The sequence below is a fragment of the Lithobates pipiens genome, unplaced genomic scaffold (assembly GCF_037356315.1).
Source record: "Lithobates pipiens isolate NorthernLeopardFrog02 unplaced genomic scaffold, aLitPip1_a1.2 Scaffold_16, whole genome shotgun sequence".
Taxonomy (NCBI): Eukaryota; Metazoa; Chordata; class Amphibia; order Anura; family Ranidae; genus Lithobates; species Lithobates pipiens.
The window spans coordinates 549,639,273-549,660,059 of NW_027507748.1; the positions used below are offsets into that span (position 1 = coordinate 549,639,273).

Here is a 20,787-nt window from a genome sequence, read left to right on the forward strand (position 1 = left end):
ATTGATAGGCAGCAGGAAAGGAAAATTACGGTATGATACAATTTTCCATTTTAACCTTTTCCCCTAGCAGCCAACATACACTATATTACCAAAAGTAGTGGGAAGCCTGTCTTTACACGCACATGAACTTTAATGGCGTCCCAGTCTTAGTCCGTCGGGTTTCATACTGAGTTGGCCCACCCTCTGCCGCTATAAACAGCTTTAACTCTTCTGGGAAGACTGTCCACAAGATGTAGGAGTGTGTCTATGGGAATGTTTGACCATTCTTCCAGAAGGACATTAGTGAGGTCAGGCACTGATGTGGATGAAAAGGACTGGGTCAGAGTCTCTGCTCCAATTCATCCCAAAGGTGTTCTAGCAGGTTGAGGTCCGGACTGTGCAGACCAGTCAAGTTCCTGCACCCCAAACTCGCATCGGCATACCAAGACATTTTGGCTAATTTCATGCTCCCAACTTTGTGGGAACAGTTTGGGGATGGCCCCTTCCTGTTACAACATGACTGCACCTGTGCACAAAGCAAGGTCCATAAAGACATGGATGAGCGAGTTTGGGGTAGTATTTACTGGCAGAAAAAAAATGTTTTACCATCCATAATTAAAACAACAAGGGCAGAGGATTTAATAGATGAAAATCCGCTTTAAACACTATAATAAATTTGCCAATCACTAACATTCAAGCACCTTTGGGTTAGCATAAAAATTGACAAGACACCTGCTATTATATTGTTCTTATTTTTAGCCTTATTCATAAAGAACAAGCAGGGCTCTCACTTCTATTGTATCTTGCTATTGTGATGAATGTTTGCACATGCTATACAACGTGCCTTGTTCTTGGCAACATTTACTGTAATTGTATTATTAGCATTACCCACGTGTTAGCCTTACTTTGTACCCAAGAAGATGACAGTGTTATATAAAAATGATGAGGATAATGCAGAAAATAGTGTTAATTAAAAGAAGAAATTAAATTTCATTTTTAGAAAACAAAGGTCTTTAAAAACGAATTTCGACAACTTAAGAAGCTAAGTTCATTTATTATACACACACACAGTTTCTGTTTTTACTTACATTAAATACATTGGCAGATTGGGGTAAAAGTCCATTATGATTATAACCTAAAGTTAGATTTTTTTTTAATGCAAATAAGACAAAGAAAATGCATTTTAAAATAGAGGGTATTTAAACTGTCAGAGTTGCAATGTACCAACTTGCCAGGTTCTATTCATATGTAATCAGAAAAGAAGGGTGAAGGCAGTCGGTTGCACTATGGCATTCCTGTGGACAGTGGTAGTTGCATGTGGCAATACAGCGTGCTTCATTACCCAAACAGTACAAACATATTTCTTCTGGTGTCCCTGAGCACCAACTCCATGAATACAGCAGTAAAATGCTACTCCAAAGAAGACTATGCTGAGGCTGGGCCCAGCTGTAACGCCAGGCACTTTTAAAACCATGGCTAACAATACAATTTTACATCAAAATAAAAAATAGTTCTGTTTAAATTCAACAATCATGTTTTTTTTTTCTTTTTTAAACAAAGTAATGTCTAGCGGCAGAAGTACACAGTGCAAGAAAACGGTTTTGTTTTATGACATTACTATACAGAAGTTTCTCTATGGAACTATCTTTTTCAATAGAAACATTGGAGTGCTTACATTGTGCCTGCTAACTGAAATCACCCAGTGCCACTGTGATAAAACAGAAAAATAAACAGGCATTGACTGATCTCTATTATATGATTGATTGATTAGCTGGATAAAGCTGCAAGAGTGAACACAGATCTCTCACCAAGAACATAATGAAGGGAGTATAGCTGGCCATACACTGTTCGATTTTCATTTGAGTGTTTGTAGAAAAATAGTTGGTTAGAACATTGAACAACATTGAGTGAACTAATTTAATTTTAAAATCCTTAAAATATCCAGACCTGCTTTTATTTCTTTTTAGAATCCCAGATGTATTAAACAGGTTTCCTTAAAATATATATGATTTTTTCCTTAATAAAATCACATTCATAGTTAGAATTTTGTTAGAAAAAAAAAATATTTTCACCCAGCTACGTCAAATTCTCGTCTCTACAGTTGAAAACTAATGTTGATTTGACCTCACTCACCATTAAAAAAAAAAAAAAAAAAAAAAAAAAATGTTACAAACATTTTGTAGAAGATTCTACCAGTGTATGACCAACTTAATGTTCCAGTCCCAACACAAAATGCATGCTCTTAAGAACAATGACAATGTTCTCCCAACCTTGGGTCACGAAACAGATGTGGCCCATGTGCCATGAGAGCTTGATCCTTTTACTCTATATGTAATTGTGCAAACATTTTACAATAATAAAAAGAAAATTCTGGGTGTGACTTCTCAGAAGCCATTGTTAGCATTTAGCTGTTGACTGCTACACAGCCTGATCACAAATGATGCTCTAATTTGTAACTTTATTTTCTTTCAAGGTGTAATTTCACACTCAAAGTAACCATAGACATGAGATGACAGTTGTCTCATATGGCATTGATGGAGAGCCTGACTGTATGGTGTCAGGGAGAACACCGATCAGGTATGTTAGAAAACCTGCCTCACCTTCTGATGCAAATGAACCCAAGGTTGAATGATGGTCAACAGGTTTTGGCCAACGGATGTTCCTTCTTAATTTAATAATCAGAACACAGGATGGGACTCACCCAGCCCAAAACTGTCAAATTTGTCTCTCTCAGCAGCTGGTAAGTGTATGTTATTAAAATAAGTATTAGAGCAAGATTTTATAGTCCACAGATATCAACCTTTAAATATTGACACAAATGACTGGCATAGGTTTGTTGGCTGATTAAACCTAGATAAGACACTAACTAAATACAATCAGCCAAAGAACCTGGATCATTTAGATAGATCAATAATCAAAAGCATGAGCCGAGTTCCTGGAAAACTACTTGGAAATAAAAAATGATTACACATAATAGTGTCAAAAGTATGTTGCCAAATACAAAGTATACCACATAAAAGTTAAAGGTAACTGAACAACCACCCTGTGACATCTGTCCTCATCGTTAATGTAGTGTGAACCCAGACTTTCTAAATCTTTAACGCTGCAGTAATATTCAGGAGTAGCAAGTCTTCCAAGATACCATAAAACACGTAAGAACGATTTTCTTTGTTCATAAAAAAAGTGATATAAGCAGGCTTATAATAAAGTGGTTTTAATTTGCATTTCAGTGATTTCAAACTACTAAAATACATGATGAGTTTATCAAAGTGTTTGAATGAATAACTGCCTGTGTTGCTCGTTTTCTAACCTGCACTTCAATGGAAAAATGAAATGCAACTTTAAAAATGGCAGCTAGAAACCACAAAGCTCTTTCACTTTAATAAATTAAAATCTTCAATCACTGCTAAAATTTACCCATAGCTTTGTCATTTATGTAACCATTAGATCTTGGTAATAAGTGCTCTTGGACACTAGCTAAAACTAGCTAACCAGATATATTTTGCTCTGTCTCGTCCTGCATATAATATACGAGTTGTATTTAAAACTGTACCACACGCAAACATCCCAGCCTAGGTATGGAAGGAAGGCACATTTCATGGCAATCCATAAAGCCACCAACATCAGTAAGAACACTTTAAACACACAGAAAGGCACATACCTGCCATGTCACCTGGTGTAAGACTAAAGAGAACCTCGTGCCTTGGACCTGGTAGAGTGTGGTCCAGCGTTTCTCACTTAGATGTTCCTACAGTAAATATGTGTTGTGATGGGTTAAGGAAAGACAGTCCTAAACCACAGGAATGCTGATAAACACTAGTAAATGGTGTGCAGCTGCTCATTTGCTACAGATAGGATAGCGGGCTTTGAAAATTATTTTTTAAAGTAAAAGGAAGCAGACAATCTGAATATATATGAACATCCCAACTATCTTTCAATGACTTCTGAAATAAAGTGCATGCTGCCCAAAGCAGCTATTGCTGTAAGCAATACTTAACACACAGGTTTGCAAGGATTATTTTAAAAACAATAGGCAGACAAAGAAAATCAGTAACTAGAATCAGTTTAAAAAAATAAAAAAAAAATAAGGAGAACATCACCATCTATGCCGTGTTTACATTACTTATAGAGACGATTGCTAAATACAAAATGTGAGTTTAGCCCTCCTTAACAGTGTCTTTGCTGCATCAGGTATTGCAGGCAACTAGTTAGTTACAGTTGTGTCTCCATATTAACCCAACAGTGTCAACTCTGGTGCTCAACCTTTTTTATGCACCATTTGACAATTTTCCCAAAACTCCGAGAATTTGTTTTCCATTTGTAGAACCCCAAAGAAGTTGCCAGCATTTTCAGATATGACAGACTAGGGTACTTGAAAACAGAATAGGCAACCCCTCTGAGTCCCCGATGTCCATTTTGATGGCATTGTACATTCATACACAAAGCAGCAAACACGTATTGTACACAGATGGCTTTACAGCGATGTAGCCTCTAGAGAGCTGAGATGTAGTGCTTCTAGAAACGCCAACATTGAATCAAATCCAATCTGAACTCCTAAAGGCATATTAAGTATTGTAAAACACAGAACTATTTCCCTCTTCAGGTTCTTGTAAACCATTGTATGTGCTTTATATTCCCGACATAAATGTGTGTCTTTCATTCACAATAGAAAATGAATGAATGTTATTACTTCAATAAAAAGGTCCAACCTGCTGTCTATAAAATCTGACAGAGATAAAAAGATACAGAACATAAACATCACTGTCGGTAGATGTACTCACCCATTCCAGTGCTTACAATAATCACAAGCAAGTCTCACGTTCCCTGTTCCACACCAACTCAGCATCTGTGTATCTACAATCGTTTAACTTTTCAAGCTAAAGCAATTAAAAGCTCACCATGAACAGATCATTTACCACATACAGCTGTCAAACGTTTAGGCACACAAATTACATATTTGACAGAAGATGCAGGCAAGAAATCAGTTGTTTACAAGTGGTAGGAAGTATGAGGCTCCTGGAAGTTCTACTAAATGATGTGATAAGCTGCAAAACAGAGAGAAACTTTAGAAGGTGGTAGATGGAAGCAAAGAAACTTACATGAAATCAAAACAAAAATCAATATTAAAGTCACTATATGCATCTATTATACAAAGTAGTATCAGTTTCTTATTTTGTTTTTTCTTCTTTACTCTGTTCTGAAGGCGAGATCTCCAGATGCTTTCAACTGCTGTGTCACCAAGAGTAGTCTGTGTGTGTTTGTCGGAAGCGTTAAAAAAAAAAAAAAATTAAACCCACAATAGTGCAGTTATAGCAGGGAGGTCTCTGAGGGCTGCAGAGGTATGGGAGGTGGAAGGGACAGGTTGCTTTGTTTCCATGGGTGTGCTGTTATCCATTGGTGAAGGGAAAGAAAGGAAGTGCAAAAGGGAAAGTCCTGGCAGAAGAGTGAGGTGCTGGAAAGTTGTTTAGTTGTAGTTCTGGAGGGTAGCAGGGCAGGTGCAAGAAGAGAGGTTATAATCTTATCTTGGTTCCCCATTGCTCTCTTGTCTCCTCTGTTAATTGCTGCAGCACTGGCTCTTGTTCTGCTGTGTCTGCTCATGTAGATCCACGCCTCGGCTCCGGCCAGCAGCCCCGCTTGTGTTCTGAGGCTCATTTTTTGGCAGTTTCTTAGCTGTTGAATGAAAAACAAGAAAAAAGGTAAAATAGACACACTACTATATTCTAATTTCTTACATGCAACAAGCTTTCTTTGTTATACTTGCACGCCAAACATAACAAAGTCAAATAATAAAGTTATACAGGAACTTTGAGGGACCAATGAGGAATGTCAAGTCAATGTCTGTTGAATTGTGTGGGATTTTAATCAGAAAATGAAGTCCTGCTAGATCACTTCAGGCTGGCCCCTTTTACAGGTATAGCTATATAAAACATTCAAAATAAGTGCCTGTACTGTTTAGAATTCAGTAATACACACTGTAACACCCTGCTCTGCACATGCTCAGTTGCTCTCCATTTTTAGGCATATTTTGGCACTGCAGTTTGTAGAGGCCGATCTGTTGACAGACTTAAAGTGGAATTAAACCATCCTATTCTTTACAGCCAAAGAAGCTGCTTCTGTTTGATCTGCAACTGCCATGGTGCTGAACATAGGTTGAAAAAAAAGACACAAGTCCATTAAGTTCAACCACAAAAAAAAAAAAAAAATATCATACAATCCCATATACCCAATTCTGTACCCACAGTTGATCCAGAGGAAGGCAAAAAACCCCAGCAGAGCATGATCCAATTTGCTAAAGCAGGGGAAAAATTCCTTTCTGATCACCCGAGAGGCAATCGGATTTTCCCTGGATCAACTTTACCTATAAATGTTAGTACCCAGTTATATTATGTACACTTCGGAAATAATCCAGGCCTTTCTTAAAGCAATCTACTGAGCTGGCCAGAACCACCTCTGCAGGGAGTCTATTCCACATTTTCACAGCTCTTATGTGATCAGTTATGACATGAGCCATTTGCTGGTTTGACAGTTTGGTTGAGGTTGGCGCTATATTATTATCATACAGGATTTATAATGTGACAGTTAGCAATCCCAGATATCCAGGATTGTAACACTTTTTTGAAACCATTAAATCAATGGATTTTGTTCCGCTTTATCATTTGCTGCTGTTCAGGGGCTCTGGGATTCAGCAAAATGACAGCCTCCAGTAAGAAGAAACAGGAGCAATGTTGGAGGCAATTTACAGCATTCGACTAATTTTGGTAGCATCATTTTTAATGTGTAATTTATGTTCTTTTCTAAAGAATATTTTTTTTTTATCAAGTTGTTATGGATAAAGTTCAGCTTTAAGTTGGTCACTGTTTAAATTTTGGCTGGTTCCTGAAGTTTTTGTTGATAGCGTAAAAAATAAAAACTGCAGCGGTGATCAAATACCACCAAATGAAAGCTCTATTTGTGGGGTGGGGTGGGGGGACATCAATTTTGTTTGGGTACAATGTTGCACGGCTGCCCGTGGGTTAATTCAACAAGAACTGCAATTAAAACCACAATTGCTTTTTTACAGAAAGGACAATGAAAGGATTTTCAAATACACCTTGATTTTTAGAAGTTACTATTAATGTTAACCACTTTAATATCGGACACTTTCCCCTTCCAGCCCAGGTCATGTTTCAGCTTTCAGCACACTAATGCAACACTGTACCCATATGAAATTTAGATTTTTTTTTTCCCCACAAAAATAGAGCTTTCGTTTGGTAGTATTCAATCATTACTGTTTTTTTTTTATTTTTTTGCTACCCCCCCTTTTTTTTTTAAAGCCCATGTCTTAGTTTATGTTAAATTTTCATCCAGACCTGCTATTTGTTAGAATCTCAGATGTATTAAACATGTTTCATTAAAAATATGTACGATTTTTCCTTAATGAAAAACACATTGATGGTTAGAATTTTGTTAAAGAAAAAAAAAATTCCATCCAGCTACTCCAAAATTTCTACTTCAAACGGTGGCTACTACAGTTACAAACAAATGTTGATTTGACCTCACTAACCATTAAAAAAAAAATCAAGTGAATTTTGGACGAGTTTCTACCGCTGTACAACCAACTTAATCTTCCAGTCCCTACACAAAATGCATGTTCTTAAGGACAATGTTTTTCCAACCTTGGGCCAGGAAACAGATGTGGCCCATGTGCCACGAGAGCTTGATCCATTTTCTCTATATGTAATTGTACACCGATTTTACAATATAAAAAGGACATGGTTAGCATTTAGCTGTTGACCTCTACACAACCCAATCACAAATGATGCTCTTATTTGTAACTTTATTTTCTTTTGAGGTATAACTTTACATTCAAAGTATTCATAGAGATTACAGTTGTCTGATATGACATTGAGAGCTTTCTTTTGGCAGTATTTAACCACTTCAATCCCAGAAGATTTGGCTGCTCAACGACCTGGCCATTTTTTGCAATACGACACTGCGTTGCTTTAACCGATAATTTCGCGGCCGTGTGACGCTGTACCCAAACAAAATTGATGCCCTTTTTTTTCACACAAATAAAGCTTTATTTTGGTAGTATTTGATCACCTCTGTGGTTTTTATTTTTTGCGTTAAAAAAAAAGAAAGAGCAACAACTTTGAAGAAAAACACAATATCTTTTACTTTTTGCTATAATAAATATTATTATTATTTCCCTCAGTTTAGGTCGATATGAATTCTTCTACGCACAAAAAAAATTGCAATAAGTGTATATTGATTGGTTTGCACAGAAAGTTATAACGTCTACAAAATAGGGGATAGATTTATGGCATTTTTTTTTTTTTTTTACTAGTAACGGTGGCAATCAGTGATTTTTATCGGGACTGAGATATTGCGGCGACAAATCTGACACTTTTAACACATTTTTGGGACCAGTGACAATTATACAGCGATCAGTGCTAGAAAAATGCACAGATTACTGTATAAATGATACTGGCAGGGAGGGGGTTAACAATAGGAGGCGATCAAGGGGTTAACTGTGTTCTCTGTGTGTTTACACACACACATCCCCATTCTTGTTCTGTAATGAGCAATCGATGTCCCTGGCACTCACATCGGTTCTGGGGACGCACACCTCCGGAGGAGTCTTAAAGAGCCAACGCACAGCTACGACTGCTCACCCAGGGGAGCCAACCTGCCGCAGTATAACTGCGGCTGATCTAGAAGCGGTAAATCACCACTGTTTTTTTTATTTTTGCTAAACCAACGAAAAAAGACTAACTTTTTTTTTCCCAAAGCGTATTTCTTAGTTTCTGTAATAACATTTTGCAAAGAAGTAATTTTTCTTCTTCACTGATGAGGCTGCACTGATGATCAGTGTAAATGATGGGCTGACAAACTTGCAGGTTAACAGCTCTCCTTTCCTCCCACGCTGTGTCTGTGGGAGGAAAAGACTGCCGGTAACCGGCAAGTCTGTTTACAAGTAATCATGCAATTGGACACATCGGTCACAGAGCGTGCCAAATGTGCGCTGCAGGAGGCAGGGTTCAGGGAGGACGACTATACATACCCTCTCAGACCCAGACAACTACACTGTATCTGTTTTTTGGGTATAGCGTGGTCAGGGAGTGGTTTAACCAAATGAATCTCAACAGACAGATTGAAATGCGTGTGGTCACCTTCAGTCTTTAGGGTAAGACTATAAAGTAGATTAATAATGCAGTCACTCTAAACCAAACAAGTGAATTTTTCAGGTGCCTGTGAAAAATTACAGATTGAGTTATTAGTGAATTTATGGTGAATGTCAGTAATTGCTTTAAAAAAATGCATCTATGAAGTGTGTACTTTATTACGGTTCATTTTCTTAGGCAGATTTGTCTCAAGATCGGTTGGATGAAGCCAGCATAGCTCTGAGGAAGCTGCCGTTACTGACTTCCCTCTAAAAATATTAGTTGTGTGGGAGTTGTCAAGAGCGGCATGTGAACAGACGTGTTTCATAGAGCTCCTGCATAACCACCTGATTTTCATCCACACACCTGCCACAGCTACAGCGCACACCCATGGAGACCGTGGGCATTCGATCTAGCGGTATGGTGACCCGCAAACAGAAGGGAGGTGGCGTTCAGCCTGATCCCCCAACATGGCACCGAGGCGGCTTCCTCCCACACTCATGAGATGCACAGAAAGGAGCTGGTAAGCCTCCCAAAACCCCTAAATCCCTGGGAAAAGATCCCCCATGGGACATGCTGTATTACGCTAAGAAGCTGACTGAGGCAGCTGAGCAGCCCATACAGGAATTAGAAACCAGCCCAGCTATCTTCCATGCTGCCCAGGAAGATAAACAAATTACACAGGACCCCCCTGGTTCCACTGACCAGCAGATTGCTGGCACAGACGAGGGAGAGGAGGGAGATGATGCAGATCAACCCACACTGGCTGAAACAATTAAAGCTGTCCACAAATGCACAGCATCAGTTGACATGCTCAAGGAACACTTTGGAGGCTTAAAAGAGGAAGTGGGGCTGATTCGTCATGATCTGATAAAAATAAGCGAACGCACTACAGCAGCGGAGGGCCGCATAAGTGATGGAGGATAGGTTACCACCACCATTGACGAGAAAGCTGCAATCCATAGCATGCATTGCTCTTGCCACTGAACTTAAAACAGATGATATTGAAAACTGAGCCTTGGGCAGAATAATGTCCATATAGTGAGGCTCCCCTAGAAGGTGGAGGGAAGCGACCTCACGGAATTTGTGGAACAGTGGCTTCTGGATACATATGGAAAGAAATATTTTTATGATTGCAGGGCCCTCGGGTGGCAATAAAATCACCCTAAATGTAAGCTCTAACGAGCAGGGCCCTCTGATCCCTCCTGTATTGATTTGTATTGTAAGTGTACTGTCTGCCCTCATATTGTAAAGCGCTGCACAAACTGTTGGCGCTATATAAATCCTGAATAATAATAATAATGATAAATACTGTGCCACACCCTAATGTTAAATTGAAAGATATGAAAGAGAAAAAAATGACCTTTCAGGCATGTATAAAAAAGTAACAAATTCTTTATTTATACATATCAAAGACACACTAATTAGAAAAACAGAGACAAGTTAAAAAGTATCCAGTTAGCCCGAACAGAGAAAGAAAAGCCTGTGGTCCAAGCTAAAAATGTCACTGGAAAGCGTGAACCTCAAAAAAAAAATTTTTATGCCACAGCTCCTCTACATTCTGCATAACACCCCCATGGTTGTCCTGTTTAAAACTTTTTGCATCATAAATTCACTGTTCTGCTCCTTTATTTGGCTTAATAAACCTCTGAGGGTCAAGCTCGAGCAACTGCAAAAACCAAAAAGGAGTGGGGGTTTGGCCTTGCCCAACCCTTGGCTTTATTACTTGGCAGTTCAGCTACAACACATCGCTTGGCTTTGCCTGTAGAGTCAGCAAATGAAGGGGGGGAAAGTGGACCCTACCAAGGTCCTGGTGCACCACGTCACAGGGATGCACAGGATGACCACAGGTTTGGAGGCACTGGCCTACGCTAAATCCAACAAGCTTTTTCCCACCTTCGTGTTGATACAGAAAGTGTGGAACAAAGCCAGACAGCTGCAAGATGTTACAGGATTCACGGGTCACAGCCCTATTTGGGACAATGGGCATTATAAGGAGCTGCAATCTTTGCAGTGTGGCGTGAGATGGAAGTGGTATGGTGTTACATAACTGGTACACATCTTCACCAGCAGTAAACTGCACTCCATCTTTGCAGACTAAATTAAACCTCCCCCAATTAATGTATTTCCCATACCTACAATTACATCATGCTGTCCGGGCACAATCAGAGGGGTCCCTGTGGGTCCTATCCCTCACTTTAAGGGATTTCCCGGTGTTACGCCATGCTTGCGCCACACACGTGAAAGGCATCCAGACTAACGTGGCACCCCTATGGGAGAGGGCACATTTGAGGACAATCAGTGGGAGGAGGCCCTACAGGCAGTTCAGATGCGCTCTCTCAATGTGGCACAGTGTCAGTCCCATCTGTACATAGTATTGCGGCTACATTTTACCCCTGCAAGGCTGTGTAGGATGGGCCTGAGAGAGAACTTGGAGTGTACTAGGTGTTCCAGAGACCATGGTGACCTTAAACACCTATTGTGGCGCTGCCACAAACTAAATCTATATTGGTCAGGAGTTGTCGCTACCATTAATAAGGTGTTTCAGGTCCACATCCTGATGGATCCTAAGCCCTGTATATTGGGTATTCTAGACAACCTCTCCATTGAGGAAATCCCTAAACAAGCTATAGCCAGAGCACTCTTTCAGGCACGCAAGCTTATCCTTAGACATTGGAAAGGAATGGAGCTTCCCAATCTAAGAGAATTGACAACTCAAATGGGGGACACCCTGTGCTTGGAGAAGTACATCATCCAGCACAAGGGCAGCCCAGAAAAGTCCACTTTATGGTCTTCATGGTTAGATGCTCCTGGTCTTACCCCAGTGGATTTGGTCTTGGACAAACTCTAGCACGGAGGTTAGCTCTGATCACAATATAGAAAGGTGGCCTTCTGGGCTAGCACACTGCATGTAACTAAAAAAAAATTTAATTTGGAGGATAGTTAAAGGGGGAGGGGAGGATCAGGGAAAGCAGCAGAAATGCTGTGCTGTATACGCATTTTCATTCATACTACTGGAATGTGATAACATGTCGAATTATGCCTGTCAATATTTTTATGGAACTTGAACTGTTGGATTGTATATTATTTAATTCAATAAAACTTTAGAGAAAAAAAAAAAAAATAGTTGCCAAGCTGCCTATGATTATTACTTTTTGAGACATTGAATAAGAACAAGCATGTAAATTAAGAAGGTGACACAGAAGTCGGAGCAGTTTTTAGTAGTAGGGACCAGTTTGTGCCTTTGTGTTTATTGTTGCCTGGGTCTTCTTTAAAGATATCTACCCTCACTTCTTATACTGATGACATTGTGTGTCAGATAGAAGAGGAAGTTAAAATAAATACTGCCAAAAGGGAAACACAGCCTCAATCCTGACAAAAATGATAACATTGCCCCACTCAATCCAAATTCTCACTCTCCAAAAATGGATGGAGTTACCCCAAGGCCCCTTTCACATGTGTGGACCGTTCAGATCCGCCTGTCAGTTTTTTTTAGGTGGATCTGAATGGGCGCTCCATGCAGGTCTATGGAGCGTCGGATGTCATCTGTGACATGTCCGCCGACATCCGATCCGCCCCGATAAATCCAGATGGATTCAAATCCTATTTTTCATCCATCTGGCGGATCTGATGAAAACGGACAGGTGGTCCGTAATCATCGGATCCCCCCATAGGGAAGAGCGGAGCTCTTACAGGTCCTTCCCTGCACAGAGTGCAGAGGCGGACTTGCCATCTGTTGGCTCAGCGGGGATCAACGGAGGGATCCTCGCTGAGCAAGCGGAGTAGAAAAAACAAATCCGTAGGTCTGAAAGGGGCATAAGGTTTACACTTTGGGCCTGTTCACACTATCAATGTCATATAGGTTTCTTAACAGTTAATGATTTACAAGAAACTTAGTAATGGTCTTTATGTTATTAACTATGAAAGTTTATACTGTGCATATATTATATATATAGCTATTTCTGTTCGCTGAGGCCCCCTGACCTTGCCAGATGTGTCATCACATTCCTTTCGCTTTTCACCCTCCTTTGGCTAAAACTAGTTTAACGAGTCAAAGATCCTACAATAAGATAGGTATTTATATTGGTGTAAGACAAAAGATGAGTTGAGCTCACTCCGGACTTCGAGGGACAAAGTGCCTGTGGAAAGAAGAGTGTTGCTTTTTGGAATTTCAAATAAAATCACGAGCTTCCCTGAACTGAATGTTGCTGTATTTATCTATTTTATCATCTTTAATACATCTTTAAACCATGCAAGTAAATTCCTTTTATTATTGCACTTTTGAGTTGTTTGAATTATTGCACCACATTCACATACCTGAAAGGTTAAACACAGGAATATGGAAGTAATAAAGTTTAAACCTTTATTACAAAATCAATGCAGTTTTGTGCAGCCTTCGGGCCTTTTCACACTGCTGCACTTTTGATGCGTTCCCACTGACTTACAATGGAAGATACCTGTTTGGTGCAAGTTTGAAAAACTGCTTAGATTCATGGTCAGATTTAGATTCATGGTCAGATTTTTATTGCTGTCTGTGTCCCCATTATGTAGCTTTATCTGCTCTAATTGTCCTGATCACCAATGTCACTGGGTATAAAAGTGGGGGTAAATCCAGAATTTTGAGGTGCCAACAGAACAGGACACTAGCGGGATTTATTCCTACTTTGAGTGCCATATTGGTCCAATTAGGCTGTCCACTATCCCGTTTGTGCGGCACTTGATTGGATGAGGTTTCCCCTTGGTGCAGGACATGGCACCTCCCCTGTATTATGCCTTATTAAGGCACTTAGATCAGTATGAGTCAAATTGTTGAACTCTCCATCACACTTGCAATCCAGGAGACCCTTTTGTCTATTTCTTGGTAAGCCAACTATTTATCACCTGTTATCTTAGTTGATTCATGGTTATTGGCTTTAACATTCATTCTCCCTAATTTTTGGATTATTTATATAGGTATTATAGAGTTTCCTTGGAGAAATTTTTGGCCATCTTACAAGTTGCTACAATTCTACATTATAGCTGAGATAAGCAATATAAGGGAGGCTCTGAGGGGATCTTTCTATGGCCATGTGCTTTTTCGATCCATCTCCCCACTCTGTGCTGTGCAATGGTGGTAACCCCCATCATTAATTTGATTACAGATAGTCAAATGTAAAATCTAGTAAGTATATTTAGGAGCCCTCTGATGTATGTGCCCAAAATATATTAATGTACAATATTTTCAGTCTACAAAATTCCACTGTTTACCGAGCCTTCATTATTCATTAGGCTTATGTCCCTTGAATTGTGTTCTACTTGTAGAGGCATTGGAGTGACCCTGGTGACTCTGCACCCATGCATCTGTAGTAAGTCGCCTTATTTGATATTTTTCTACATGTGTGTTCATGTGTATTCATGTGTATTCATACAGTTTTGTGTTATTTACTGCTGGTTAATTTATTCTATTTTTTTATCACTTTTATTGTGACAACAATCAGCAGTGACAGGTTCTCTTTACTAAGAGATTTACAAAAGTTTCCTCTGCCCTTAACCGCATCAGATCTGACCAAGATCAATCTGATTCAATGCTTGTACTTCCTGGCAAAGGCCAGTAAACAGAGGACAGAAACCGGTAGCGAATGAATACTTGTCGCTTCCGGTTTCTAATAGCATAGAAGATCCGGTACCTGATCCCCTCTATGGTAAGCTGGGGGGGGGGGGGGGGGGGCAAGTTATTTTTACAGACTATATTTGCTTATAGCAGTTAATTTCACTGCTATAAGCGAATATACATAAAATGTCTGTTATCATATGAACAGACCTGAAAACTTCAGAGGTCAGTTCACGCACAATATAAATGCCTTGGGATGATTGGAAACCACATGGCACAGCAGCAGAGATCAATAGAATTCAGCTGCAGCCAGTACCTCTACTCAGTATGTATTAGGATTATATCCAAGAAGTGTAAAACTATTTTAACATTTTATAAGCAACAAAGATCTACCCACAAAACAACCTTCCCCGTCACTGCTCAATCCAGCAGAATGATGTCAGCACAGGCTCCACCCCAACATGTTTGGTCCCACAAAACACTCTGGGGGGGGGGGGGGGGGGCTAATATATTTGCACCAAGCGCAGTTATTTACCCGACTGTCACCTATGCAGTGGCTTCGAAAAAATCATGAAATGCTGACCTGGAAGGAGCAAGCAGATCAAGATCTAGAAAGTCCTCCAGGGTAGGGACTCAAAGCATTATCATTATTATTAGGATTATTAGCATACATCTTTCTCTTGGTTAAAGGTTTCTTTTAAGGGTAGTCATCATGCACACTTCCTGAAACACACCCTTAGTGATAAATCAACAAACAGATTATATAGCAATACTGGTGAAGGTCAAATATAGTAAACAAAAGTATTAGAAGTGCCAAAATAATCATTCCCATGAATGTGAGTCTGTTTTCAGTGTAACCATTAAATGTGTATTCATCATGCCATTGCCAAGACTATTGTTCACACACTGAAATAAGGGCTAGATAGAGGAAAAAACATCTATATAAACAAAATAGATTGCAATCACAATATAAGTTATAATTAACCACTTCAGCCCCAGGTTTTACCCCCTTAATGACCAGGCTATTTTTTGCGTTACGGCACTGACAATTGCGCGGTTGTGGGAAGCAGTATCTGTATGAAATTTCTATATATTTTTTTCACACAAATAGAGCTTTCTTTTGGTAGCATTTAATCACCACTGAGGTTTTTATTTTTTGCTAAATATACAACAAAAAAAAAAAAGGTTGAGCGTTCCAAATAATTTTCTAGCAAAAAATACTGATTTTAACTTGTAAGCAACAAGTGTTAGAAAAATGTTTAGTCTTTAATTGGTTAAACTGTCTTCATCTACAGTTCATTCATTTGATCTAAATTCTAAAAGAATCAATGGTTACAATGTTTCTCTTTATCTGGTCTGAGTGATGTTGCGATAAACTTGGCAGGCTGCCCCTTTTTCTTTTTTTTGACAGCTGTCATCTTGAGCAGAGAACGCTCTGCACATATCGAGGAAATGCGGTGTTAAAATCGTGAGGGGATTTGAATCGTGTAGCTCTAATATATATCAAACATATCCAATATAATTGTAATCCAATTGTAATCCAGTGATATGAAAGCATCTTTAAAATCCCTTGTGGCTCCACCACCAATACATAAAATGACAGCCTCTTATCATATGAACAGACCTGAAAGCTTCAGAGGACATAGCACAGCAGCAGAGATAGAATTCAGCTGCAGCCAGAACCTCTACTCAGTCAGTATGCATTAGGATTATATCCAAGAAGCGTAAAACTATTTTAACATTTTATAAGCAACAAAGATCTAGTCACAAATGAGCAAAACGACCTATCCAGCCACTGCTCAATCCAGCAGAATGATGACATCGGCACAGGCTCCACCCCAACATGTTTGGTCTGAGAAGACGTTCTTGAGGGGGCTAATATTTTTTGCACCAAGCGCAGTTATTTACCTTACTGTCAACTATTCAGTGGCTTAAAAAATTTATGAAATGCTGACCTGGAAGGAGCAAGCAGATAGGGAACTAGAAATTCCTCCAGACCAGTGACTCAAGGCATTGACACCAAAGACAACCAGGCAATAAGCATTTTCAGAAAAAGTCAGCAAATGCAGCATACATATTTCTTTCTTTTAAAGGTTTATTTTAGGCTGGGTTCACACCTCGCATCCAATTCACAATGGTGTAAATCCAGCCTTAAAGAGGAACTGCATTCTGCTCACATAATTTGTAATAAAAACTTCTTTGCCATTTCGAAGCTTCCCTCCAACCACTTTGCATATTATTTTATATATACTGGGATTCTGTACTTGCCAAATATGCTGCAGAAATCTCCCTCCACGGAGTCTGGCTGCAACCATTTTAACTGTGGGCAGCTGAAGTTGCTGCCTGTTCACTTCCTGGTTTTACACAGACACACAAGAGGCGCACCTCCAGCTCTACAGCTCTCATTGGCCCTCATGACTTATCCCTCCTTCCTTCCTGGTAAACTCTCACAAGAGTGAGAGAGAAAGCTGTGCAAAATGTCAAAAGCCTAGGCTTTTTACCAGGCAAAAAACAGGAAGTGAGCTGTATAAGGTATTTACTGGCAGAAAAAAATATTTTCCTATCCAAAGTTAAAACAACAAGGGCAGAAGATTTAACGGATGGAAAGTTGAAAAACTGACTGAAGTTCCGCTTTAAGGGTAGTCATCATGCACACTCCTTGAAACACGCAGCCTTAGTGATAAATCAACAGATTACATAAACAAAAGTACTAGGAGTGCCAAAATAATCTTATAATATTCCCATGTATGTGACTAATAAATGTGTATTCATCATGCCATTGCCAAGACTATTGTTCACAAACTGGAATAAGGGCTAGATAGAGGAAAAAACGTCTATATATTTTTTTCCTCTAGATAGCGGTCACAAAATAAGCTATAATTAAAGTGACACTAAAGGTGCCTTTTTTTTTTTTTAAATAACAACATACTTGCCTCGACCGTGCAGCTCGTTTTGCACAGAGTGGTCCCCGAACCTGCTCTTCTGGGGTCCCTCGGCTCCTCCTGCATCAGATAACCCCCTGGGGGGGGGGGTTACCTTGCGGGTGCCATTGAGCCAATGGCTGCGCTGCTATCAATCTATCCAATCAACAGCCGAACTGCTAGGGAGCAGAGAGACGGCGCATCCCTGTGGGAAAAGTTCCAGGGTTCAGGTAAGTAAAATTGGGGGGATGGGGCTGGGGCCGGTCACCGTCACTGACAGGCATTTTTTCACCTTAATACATAGGATGCATTAAGGTGAAAAAACACGAACCTTTACAACCCCTTTAAAGTAGAATTCCAGACTAAACCTAACTAACCTTAAAAATGCTCCCTCCCAACACCTATATGGACTAACCTGTGTAAAAAAGATGTATGTACTTATTTATTTTCAGCCCACTCCAGGCTGGTCACATGATTCCCTGTGTCAGCCAGCGGCAGCTGCAGGGCAGAGGAGCGCAAAATCAAAAACAGCTGGTAAACCTGAAGTGATGACTTATAGGCTACTATCTCGCATTTGTTGTTGGCGCACCCTCCTCTCCCCTGTAGATGCCGCTGACTGACACAGGGGAGCTGGATCACATGAACAAGTATATACATCTTTCTTACATAGGTTAGATTGCATGTCTAAACTCTCAGGTTTGGTGGGGGTTATCTACACTTTCCCAGAGCGTTCCATTACGTCCCGTGGCGTTTTGGAGTTTCATAAAGCGCACCAAAGGCGAGGGACATAATAGAACTTTATCGAAAAGCACAGCTAGATTTATTATTTCTTTATTAGATATATTTTATAGCAGAAAGTATAATATATATATATATATATATATATACACACATACATATATATACATATATACACACACACACACATACATACATACACACACAGTTGTGCTCATAAGTTTACATACCCTGTCAGAATTTATGATTTCTTGCCCATTTTTCAGAGAATATGAAAAAACTTTTCTTTCACTCGTGGTTAGCGTTTGGCTGAAGCCAACTCTTTTTAAATCATAATGGCAACAGAAACTACCCAAATTACCCTGATCAAAAGTTTACATACCCCAGTTCTTAATACAGTGTATTGCCTACTTTAACATCAATAACAGCTTGAAGTGTTTTGTGGTATTTGTGGATGAGGCTCTTTATCTTCTCAGATGGTAAAGCTGCCCATTCTTCTTGGGAAAAAGCTCCCAGTTCCTGTAAATTCTTGGGCTGTGTTGCATGAACTGCATGTTTGAGATCTCCCCAGAGTGGTTCAATGATATTGAGGCCAGGAGACTGAGATGGCCACTCCAGAACCTTCACTTTATTCTGCTGTAGCCAATGACAGTTCAGCTTGGCCTAGCCTTTTGGATCATTGTCATGTTGGAATGTCCAAGTACATCCCATGTGCAGCTTCCTGGCTGATGAATGCAAATGTTCCTCCAGTATTTTTTCATAACATGCTGCATTCATCTTGTCATCCATTTTGACCAAATTTCCTGTGCCTTTGTAGCTCACACATCCCCAAAACATCAGCGATCCACCTCCATGTTTCACAGTAGGAATGGTGTACCTTTCATCATAGGCCTTGTTGACTGCTATCCAAATGTAGCGTTTATGGTTTTGGCCAATAAGGTAATTTCTGGTCTTCTCACTCCAAATAACTTTGTGGCAGAAGGTTTGAGGCTTGTATCTGTGCTGTTTGGCGTATTGTAAGTGGGATACTTTGTGGCATTTGCGTAGTAATGGCTTTCTTCTAGACACTCGACCATGCAGCCCATCTTTCTTTAAGTGCCCTAATTGCATATTTTGAAACAGCCACACCACATGTTTTCAGAGAGTTCTGTATTTCACCTGAAGTTATTTGTGGGTTTTTCTTTGCATTCCAAAAAAATTTCCTGGCAGCTGTGGCTGAAATGTTAGTTGGTCTACTTGACTGTGGTTTGGTTTCAACAGAACCCATCATTTTACACTGCTTGATTAGAGTTTGAACACTGCTGATTGGCAGTCTCAATTCCTTGGATATCTTTATATCCCTTTCCTGTCTTATACAGTTCAACTATATTTTCTCACAGAACCTTTGACAATTCTTTTGCTTTCCCCACGACTCAGAATGCAGAAACGTCAGTGCAGCACTGGATGAAAGATGCAAGGGTCTGTCAGGAGTCCAGAAACTCATTGACCTTTTATACCAGGGATGTGCAATTAGCGGACCTCCAGCTGTTGCAAAACTACAAGTCCCATCCTGCCTCTGGGTGTCCTGCTTGTGGCTGTCAGTCTTGCTATGCCTCATGGGACTTTTAGTTCTGCAACAGCTGGAGGTCCGCTAATTGCATATCCTTGTTTTATACGCACACACTAATCACAAGCAAACAGATCACAGGTGAGGATGGTTACCTTTAATAGCCATTCAAACCCCTTTGTGTCAACTTGTGTTCATATTATCAGGTCAAAATCACCAGGGTACGTAAACTTTGGATCAGGGTCATTTGGGTAGTTTCTGTTGTCATTATGATTTAAAAAGAGTAAACCCAGTTGAGCACAACTGTGTATATATATATATATATATATATATATATATATATATATATATATATATATATATACACACACACACACACATATATATATATATATATATATACATATATATATACATATACACACACACATACATACATACACACACACACATATATATATTTTTTAATATCACAAAAATATAAAAAAAACATCTAGTGGTAATCATGACCACGCAAATCACCAGTTAAAGTATAGCAGTGCCAAATAGCAAAAAATGGCCTGGTCGTGCAGGGTGTAAAATTTTCCAGAGCTTAAGTGGTTAAAGAGTAGGTGAGAAGTAGAAGGTCAGTGATGTTAAGTTCAAGTTCACACTAACCTGCTAAAAAAATCAATCGCCATTGCTGCACTTTAAGTGTTATAAGATAAGTTGAGAAAGTTTATCAGTTCAAACATGAAGTCAGAGGCTGAAATAAATTACCGTATATACTCGAGTATAGGCCGACACGAATATAAGCCGAGGCCCCCAATTTACCCCCAAAAAACTGGAAAACTTATTGACTCGTGTATAAGCCGAGGGTGAGACATGGCT

At 39.6% G+C, this 20,787-nt stretch overlaps 1 protein-coding gene across 1 annotated transcript in view; it reads right to left on the reverse strand.

Annotated features, from left to right (window-relative positions):
- Nucleotides 1–1,013: 1,013 nt before the first annotated feature.
- RAB5B (RAB5B, member RAS oncogene family) overlaps nucleotides 1,014–20,787 on the reverse strand; it is a 119,898-nt gene continuing 100,124 nt past the window's right edge. The window contains exon 6 of the mRNA XM_077483422.1: nucleotides 1,014–5,649. Coding sequence (XP_077339548.1) covers nucleotides 5,534–5,649 — 116 coding nt within the window. The 3' untranslated portion in view covers nucleotides 1,014–5,533. The remainder of the gene's footprint in view (nucleotides 5,650–20,787) is intronic.